The sequence below is a fragment of the Poecile atricapillus genome, chromosome 10 (genome assembly GCF_030490865.1).
Source record: "Poecile atricapillus isolate bPoeAtr1 chromosome 10, bPoeAtr1.hap1, whole genome shotgun sequence".
Taxonomy (NCBI): domain Eukaryota; kingdom Metazoa; phylum Chordata; class Aves; order Passeriformes; family Paridae; genus Poecile; species Poecile atricapillus.
The window spans coordinates 1,811,157-1,820,031 of record NC_081258.1 but is presented as its reverse complement, the minus strand read 5'-3'; the positions used below and the strand labels follow the sequence as shown (position 1 = coordinate 1,820,031).

The 8,875-nt window shown below is 50.5% G+C and overlaps 1 protein-coding gene across 1 annotated transcript; it reads right to left on the bottom strand.

Moving 5' to 3' along the window:
• Positions 1–176: 176 nt before the first annotated feature.
• LOC131582700 (spermatogenesis-associated protein 2-like protein) lies at positions 177–7,959 on the bottom strand. The gene is made up of 2 exons (XM_058846139.1): positions 7,655–7,959; positions 177–5,360 (listed from the first exon to the last, which is right to left on the bottom strand). Exons 1-2 carry the CDS (start codon positions 7,928–7,930, stop codon positions 3,885–3,887), a joined length of 1,752 nt encoding a protein of 583 aa, XP_058702122.1. The 5' UTR covers positions 7,931–7,959; the 3' UTR covers positions 177–3,884.
• Between the last annotated feature and the right edge of the window lie 916 nt (positions 7,960–8,875).

Below are 8,875 nucleotides of genomic sequence, written 5' to 3'. Positions count from 1 at the left end.
CAAGGGGCTGCACTTCAGCCACAATGACCCCGGAGCTCCAGGGGGAAACCTGGACATGGCACTGTGCTCTGGGCTGGGTGGCAGTGGTTGGTTACAGGCTGGACTCAGTGACCTCCCAGGTATTTTCCAACCTCAGTGATTCTGGGATTTAGCTGAATTGCAGTAGAAAGGAGGGGTGAAGCTCTTTGGGTTCTTTTCTATTCAAGTACAAAAACACCACGAAGTATGGAAGACAGAAGAGTAAGAGTAGGTGATGGAAAGATCTCAAGCAATGAGGCTGGACTGATGGAATTTTGATGTCTGTGGTCAGATTAATGTTCAGTCTTGATCCCTTGGGGTGGTACCCACCAAACAAAACGTTCAGAGGGTTGCAGACATTGCATTTCACATGGGAACAGCTGTATCCCTCCCCAGGGAAATGATTCCTCTGCCAGTTGTTCCACTGAGGGCCAAGCAGAGCCTTGAGGTGCAGCCTCCCTGGCAGGAGTCAGGGGCATTCTGAGGCTTGTGTGGTCTCAGTGTCCCTCTGGCTTTTGCCCACTGCTGCTCCTGGGCTGTGTGGGCACCGTGGACCTGAGCAGGAAAGTGGCTCCAGAAGGTGCTGCCCCACCCTCCCCTCCTCTGTTCCCCTTTTCCTGAGTGGCCAGCAGGTGTCTGACTCCTTCCTGCCCAGGCTTCACACTTCACATCAGAGGTGGGATCATTATTTTTATTATTGGAGGAAGCTAATGAAGTGCATTGAGTTAAAGTAGCTTTGTTAAACAGATCTTACCAGTTTGAAATGGTGTTTTGCTCTAATCCTACCCCCAATTAATGCAACTTCATTGAATTCAGGAAGCTCTTTCTGCTCTACAGGACATCACAACATAGCTTAGTTCTAAGAGAACTGTGCACGGGTAGTCCCACTGAATTCAGTGCAAAAAAAAATTTAAAAACCCTCAAAACACAGATTTTGTAAGTGGTTGCAGAATGGCCCTGAGGGTCTTTTTCAGCTAGCTTTTTATAGAGAGCTTATTTTATTTGTGTTCATGAGATCCCCAGTCCTGCTCTGGCTGAGCTGAGGAACAGTGAAAATAAAGGGTGCATGGGACTGTTATTCTTTTCAAATGTTTCTAACAAAATCCTAGAATTAATTGATTTCTTAACTGGTTTGCATTCTTTTACTTCTTTTTGTAAAGAAAAACACAGGTGCTTTTCTGGGTTTATATCACAATCAGTTTATTATTACCTGTAAGCACTTGGAGAGCTGTGAAAACCAGTGGGGGTTTGGACTTGTTAAAGGGAGAGCTGAGTTGCTCTTCACTTGTGCTTTGCCTTCAAGGGAATCCTTTCAATGCAGCACTCAGACTGCTCTCACATTCATCTTCTGGGTAATTTTAGGGGAATGATCATGGCAGTACAGAATCTATTTTCCCCCTACTGGTTTTGGTTGGTTTAGCTGGAACAAGCAAGGCTTCATTAGCACTTTGATCACTTTGTACAGACATTTGTCAGGCACTTAGTGCAGGATAGAAGCATTCAGTTATGTGGCTTTTCAACAATATCTGATGGTGCTGCTTTTGGACATCACTGCTGCTGTAGGGGTGGTTTGCCCAAAGCACATTGCCCTGAAAGAATCACACCCAGTCAGGAATTGCAGCTCCTGTCTTGTTATTCCCATCTGATGAGCTGTTTCTTTTCTAAAACACTGCAACTCAGTAAGGATAAGGGCACAGAGAGAACATTTCCTAGTGAAGTACTACATTGGTACTAAAGCTTGTCATCCCAGGAATGCTGTTCTACTGCTCTTTTTGAGCTTAAAAGTAAGATTTTGTGTGCTAAATAATTATCTTACTTATTGCAGCTTCTTTGCAGGGGGATACCCGATATTCTTGATACCTTCTGTTAAAACTTCCAGAACTCTTTCTTATCTAAGAGTCCAAAAGAAGGATTTCTTTGGAAATGGTACTGTATGTATGAAGCTCAGTCATCTGCAGTTTGTTCTTAATTCTAATTTCACTATGGACATACATTTTGCACAGCACAGCAAATGTCACTTAATGGTTTAGTGCAGGGAATCTTGCAGCCCAAAGGATGCCACTGTTACGTGTGAGGACACAGCCCTGTGAACACTTTTTATTCCTAACACCCATTTCTCACAACCCCACTCAGAGCTGAAGGCAGTTCTGTCCCCTGGTGTTATCTTGGCCAAAGTTTTCTCCTACACTGCTGGATGTACACAGGGGAGGACAGAATTGCAACCATTAGTTGTTCATAAAGCAAATCTTCATATTTTAGTTCCTGAGGATTTTCTAGTCTAATCCATGTATGCTCCTCTGAACTTTTTCAGGGATAAAAGTCAATTATAAGCAATTCATAAAATATTCATTTCAGCTAATATTTTAACTGTACATGAAAGGCATTTTTTAGCATTCAAAACTGAGCTCCGTATTAGCCACTGTGAAGAAAATTAACTCTACCCCAGCCCAAGGCAGCACACATTTTAGTGCTACTGAAAAAGCTACTTGAAGCAGTATTAAAGTGTCTAGTGTAACACAGAATCCCAGAATTTTTGGGGTTGGAAGGGACCTCTGGAGGTCACCCAGTCCGAGCCCTGCCCAGGCAGGGTCACTGGGAGCAGGTGACACAGGAGCATGTCCAGGTAGGTTTGGAATGTCCCAGAAAGGGAGACTCCACAGCCTCCCTGGGCATCTGCTCCAGGGCTCTGCCGCCTCCAGGAAAACAAGTTCCTCTTCATGTTGAGATTAAACTTTTTGTGTTTTAGTTTATGGCCACAGCTCCTCATCCTGCTGCTGGGCACCACCCAGAGGAGTCTGGCACCACACTCTGGCACCCCTTGGAGGTACCTGCATTATGAAGCAGCACTGGAGACCGTGCCTAAGCACAGCAGCAGTGCACCTTGCTAAAAGAATTCAGAGCTGTGTGTGACACAGGCTCTCAGTGCTGGGAGCTTCCAGCTGATCCAACAACACTCCTGAGCTTTCCACACAGCACTCCCACCTGCAGGAGATCCCTGATCCTGCCTCTGCTGCTCACTGGGATCCTTCTCTGAGCAGATTTTTTTCCTGCCACTAAAATGGCAAAGAATTATATTGTTTTCCCTTCATTTTAGTGAGATGAACTGGCCTGCAGAAAAATTCTGTGAACTTCTGGTGCAGAATTAAGTATCAGGAGCAAGGGCAAGGGAAATGGCAGCTGTGGCTGGACCTCTCTCTGCTGGAGGCAGTGAACAGTTAAAATGCTCAAGGCTTCTCTTGGAAATTGTGGTGGTGGCCACAAAATACTTTGGTAACAAATGGAGGTGGATATAAAACCTGTAACACAGGTAATGCCTCTACAAAACCAAGTGTTCACAGAGCTGTTTTCCTCTTTAAAGCTAAAGGAATGTTATCAAACTTTCTAAACCTGTATTCAACCGAAGTCAGGAGGAAGATCAGCTCAGACACAGCTTCAAAGGAATGCAGAGTTACCAGAAGTACACTCCAGTATGGCATTTCTAAAGCTGGGTCTTCCAGTTTAGAAGAATTTTCTTTGTACTGGAAGAATATTCTAGGAATAGGTCTGTGAAGGGAAAAAAGAAAAGTAGGATGCCCAGGTGAAGAAACCTATCTGTCATTAAGAACAGCCAGAAGGAATGTGACTGATGAATTAAATGGATTTAAATTTATAGCAGTTTGCCTACCCTTTATTAAGGTTACCACTCAGGTTTCCTTGTGAAATTAAGAATTTGTGTAACTCCTGCTATTTACTGTCCCAAAGCAGTGATGTGGTTTGGGTTTTTTTAGAACTGTTTTGACAAAGCTAAACATCTCCCTGACAGCAGGATCAAGGCCACAGGTGAGAGGACAATGCCCCCATGTAATTACCAGTGAAGCACTAGAGCCTCAGGTGTGATGGCACAGCACTGCCTGGTCGCTTCTGTCAATGATGACATAAGGCTCCTGGCTGTCAGTCTCTTGGGAATTACAGTTCTCCAGCTTCCCTTCCCTGCCTGGAGCAGAGCCAGGCTGCAGCAGGCTCCTCCTGCCCCCGTGTGAGGGCCGCACATCAATGCTCTGGGGGGGGATGTAGGTGAGGTTGGGGGGCTCTCTGACGTGCCTGAAGCACTCAGAAGCCGGGTGTGTCTTAGCAGGATCCATGAACAGTCTCTTGCTGTCAGAAGCAGGAGTGGAATCCTCTGTGTGCCCAGCAGTACAGCACAGACCTGAAGGTGGCTCTGTGTGTGGTGCTGCTCTCTTGTGCAGCTCAGCATCAGTCAGGAAAGTCTGTTTTATTTGGGAGTGATTAAATTCTCTAACGTGCCTGTCACTTGTTCCTGCATAGGCCACTGCCTCAGGCTGGCCAGTTTCCTCTACTGGATATGTAAGTGCTTCCTGAGCATCCTTGATTTGTAGTTCTGTGAAGGTTAAAGACAGCTCACAAACGTCCTCTTCCCTGGGGACACTGCAGTTTTGGGCAAAGTCCTTGTAGGGCAGAGACTTGAGCTCAGTGGGTTCATCACCAGGGGCTGGATCTATGCAATTTATGGCATCATTAATTTCTGCTTCAATTGATCCTTCTGGGACTCCTGGAGCTTCAAACTCCAAGATGGTTTTGGTGTCACAGGAGCTGTCAACAAACATGTCAAAGGCGGGGGGGCCGCTGGCTCCCAGGGACAGAGGGGCAGGCCCCGGCGCTCGTGCAGCCAACTCTGCAGCCCCTGGCAAGGCACACTCCTCACTCAGCCTGGCTCCTGGCTCCTTTTCCAAAGCCTTTGGAGAGAGATTCTCACTGAAGATGGGTGTTTGCCCTATGACAATGTCACTGTATTTGATCAGGAAGTCCTCGCTGTCGGAGCACTTGCCCGGGAGATGGGCGCTGTTGATGCCTTGCCTTTGGCGCTCCTGGAGGCTGCCGGGGGATGCGGCAGCTGCTGACTGAGCCGCGTTCCCTTTGATCCTCGCATTCCCAGCGCCTTCAAAGGATGCAGCACAGGCAGCTGAACACTTCTGCTGGGGAGCAAGGCACAAAGGTGTCTCACTGTTCCCTTCATTTCCCAGACTTTCAGCATCTCCTCTCTGCGGTGTCTGATCTTCCTCATCCTCCTCTCCTCGATGCTGATGTGTTTGTGTTCCCTGCTGCGGGCTCCTCTCCAAATTGCCACATTTTTCTTCATTTGTCATCTCGAGGATGGCTTCACACTCGATTCTTGCCAGGAATATCTCAAATGCAGTCTGCTTCATTTCCTCATTGTTTCTCTTTTTGACAAGTGAAAACTCTGTCGCTGTAGTTGCAACATAACCTATTTTCTCCAGGACTGCTTTCACAAGGTCCTCTGGAAGCACTGGCTGGATGTAGTAGACAAAATTCCCAGTGAAAGTCTGGAATAGAACACAGCATGGGAAAGCTGATGAACACTGGGGGAATGGGTGCAGGGAAATGTGAAAGAGTTGATTTCCTAAAGATCAAAAATACTTCAAAACTTGCTTACAACTTTCAAAAAACTGTGCTCTAGAAGTCTGAGTTTTGAATTGCAGCGAGTGAGGCTTTTCTAACAGCACTATTTTGGCAGCCTCTCAAGCATTGCAGCTTTGCTACAGCACACCAGTTTCAGTGAAGTTGTGCCAGTTTAAACCTGCTGGGGTCTTGGTTAAGAGTACCAGTATCCAAAAAGGAAGAGAGTAAGGAAATAATTTTAGTCAAACTAGAGAAACTCAGAAATAAACCTTATGTATTCTACTGAACCTAAGCTTTTTCAACAAACAGAGGCTCACAGAATGAATCACTGAGGTCTTTTCCTAAAGAAACAGACATGATGCACTCACTGTGAATCACATTCCTGAACTGGTGACAAGTCTCTTAACACCTTCTTTTTCCATGGTTCAGATTCCTGCTGTGAACTTGACTACCCTTGAATTAAACTGCCATTTTTTGAAAGCACCTTTCTGAAGAGAGACTTCTTACAGAAATATTGTCCAAACACCTCTCTTTGCACAAGCTGTCTGCAAAACACAAGAAAAAGCTGGTGCTGTGCAACAACTTAAAAAACTGTCCTATCTTTGATTGGTTTTAGAGCTACCTCAGGCACGAGGCCTGGTTTGTAACTGGAAGTGGTTTTTGGTTTTGTCTGATACCCTGTGATAGGAGAGACTGTTCTGAGCTGAACATGACTGACTCCTGTCAAGTCAGAACAGAACAGAGGTGGGAACGCAAAGTCAGGATTTCCAGGAGTGGGGTACCTTGTTTTCAGGCTGCCCAGCTTGGGCCAGACCAAGGCTGACCCCTGAGCATCAGTGTCATGAGCAGGAGGTTCAAGAGAACAAAACTGACCCCCAGAATGGCCACAGTGTAATTCTCAGATAAATCTGTCAGAAGGGCCCTGCACTCCTCACCTTCTGTTCCTCCTGGAGGGGGAGCAGCTGCAGGCACTGCAGGGACATCAGAAATACTATTCCATGTATTTCAAACCAAATCTGAACGTGCACAAGGTACAGGTTGTTCTCCAACTCGTGCCTTGCAGTAGAATTATTTCAGGCCTGCAGCACACTCTCTTACACTTCAGGCTACCCACATTGGTCTTTCAGTGTAATGCAGCCTAGGATTCCTGTAAGGAAAAGCTGAACCCACTAAGTGTAGACCTGACTATCTTATGCTTTGCCCTGTCTTAGGGTGATGAATGAGAACAGGAATTTAAAGGTGTTTGAGAATCCACAAGCAAGATCCAAGTGCAGGAAGAAGCAAAGAAATGGTTTCTCATCAGCACCTGTTGCCAAAGCAAGGGCAGTAAGTTTGCATTTGGGCGTTTGGGGAGTGTGTTTAAATTTGGGATGTGTGAAGATGGCTGTGTCTTCTGGGCAGTGAGATGTGTTCAGGGTGCTGGGGAAGTGGGGTAACCGTGACCACCCTGCTGCAAAGAACAACAGCATTTCCTCTTTCCAAGGGGCTGTCCCTGCCCGCTCCACCAGCTGCAGGGTCTGAGCCGGGATCAGGGATCAGAAAGGCACTGGCCCACCTGGCCTTTAGCACCAAGTCACTGGAGATGACCACTGAACACCGCTAAAACCATCCCTGCTTATAGGCAGATTTTGGTCAGAGCTTAGTGTGATGAAAGGCAAAGCTTTTCAGAGTAGCTTTTACCTTCTCTGCTTTCTCACCACAACCAGGGGCTCCATTCCCTGCCCTCGGAGTTGTTCAGCACTCCCATCCTCAGCGAGGACAAGGCTCATGAAGGCAAATGAACACCTCTGAGCAGCCCTGCACCGTGCTGGGCACCCTGCCCCGAGCAGGCTGTGCTCCTGACCCCGCTCCCATCACCCTGACCCCGCTCCCTGCCCCTGACCCCGCTCCCAGCCCCTTGCCCCGAGCAGGCTGTGCCCCTGACCCCTGCCCCGAGCAGGCTGTGCCCCTGACCCTGCTCCCTGCCCCGAGCAGGCTGTGCCCCTGACCCCGCTCCTTGCCCCTGACCCCGCTCCCATCACCCTGACCCCGCTCCCTGCCCCGAGCAAGCTGTGCCCCTGACCCTGCTCCCATCTCCCCGTCCCAAGCTCCGTGCTCCTGACCCCGCTCCCAGCCCCCTGCCCCGAGCAGGATGTGCCGCTGGCCCAGATCCACCTCCCGGTGCCGCTGCCAAGCTCCGGCCCGGGGAAGCGGCCTCGTAGCCCCAGGTCGGCCGTACCTTGAGGGAGCGGATCTCCCGGCGCCAGGGGCACAACAGGAGGTTGACGCACAGCAGCTCCAGCAGCTCCAGCGCCTTGAGCAGGGCGCGGCCGCCCCGCGCCCGCCGGCAGCGCTCGGCCACGCCGCGCAAGTCCAGAGCCCCGCGGCGCCCCGGGCCCAGCAGCCGCCGCGCCCGGGCCTTGAGCGCGGGGTCGGCGCAGGCCGCGAGCTGTCCCTGCGCGGCGCGGGCCGCCAGCTGCGACACGTACTCCCTCAGCAGCGCCGGCTCCGCCATGGCGGCATCCCCGCGCCCCCGCCCCGCCCCGCGCCGCCATTGGCCCGCACCGCCCGCGCGCCGGGCGGCCATTGGTGCTCCCGGCCGTCAGTCAGGGCGGGGGCGGAGCCCCGCGAACCGAAAGTGAAAGGCGGGAGGGCCGTGAGGGCTCGGGCTGCGCGCCGGGTGTGTGGCGGCCGCGGCGCTGAGGGGCGGCTGTGCCCGGGGAGCCCCGGGGTGTTTCGGGGAGTCCGGGGGTGTTTCGGGGAGCCCCGGAGTGTTTCGGGGTGTCGGTAGCTCCCCCGAGCGCAGCGCCAATTCTCACACCGCCTGGCGTTGTTTCCGTATTTCAGTCAGGTTTGCACAAAGCAGGGAGCTCTGGTAACCCACCAAAAGCTCCCTGGTCATCAGAAGTTTACACTATTGAGTACACTTTAACAGAGGCGTCAGCCCTCGTTGGTCACAAACGCTATAATTTTTGTGTTGATTAGTACTCAGACCCCTCTTTGCTGGTTGTCTCTCTCACGCTGATCGGCTCTCAGGGGTGATTGTCCCTGCACTGGGCTCTGGGCCCGTTCATTTGCAGTGGGTGCTCACTGAGTTGGTCGCGATCTTCCAGAGCTGGAATTCCCTTTCCCCAGGGAAAAGTTTGGGCTCAGTCCTGCCCAAACAGGCTGTTACTTCTGGGGCTGTCTTCCCTTTCCTTTAAAAGGTCAGCCAAGCACACAGCATTTCCATTGCAATTGCTGCCTGCCCCGCTGGAGACCCCCGAGACAAGGTGTGATCCCTGGGCCTGTTCTGTTCCACCTGCTGGAAGCCGCCTCTGGATCCCTGGGCTAGGGCTGGGCAACAGCTGGAAGAGGTTTGTGTCTGCTGTGGGTGATGGGTGTCCTGCAGTGGGGTTAAATGAGATCTGGGTGTGCTGTGGGTGATGGGTGTCCTGCAGTGGGGTTAAATGAGATCTGG

What these genes read in the sequence shown, in the direction of transcription:
- LOC131582700 (XM_058846139.1), bottom strand. Translation starts at nt 7,930, where the DNA reads ATGGCGGAGCCGGCGCTGCTGAGGGAGTACGTGTCGCAGCTGGCGGCC. An exon ending in GGGAGATCCGCTCCCTCAAG is followed by an intron (nt 5,361 to 7,654) that starts GTACGGCCGACC and finishes GTTCTATTCCAG; the next exon opens with ACTTTCACTGGGAATTTTGT.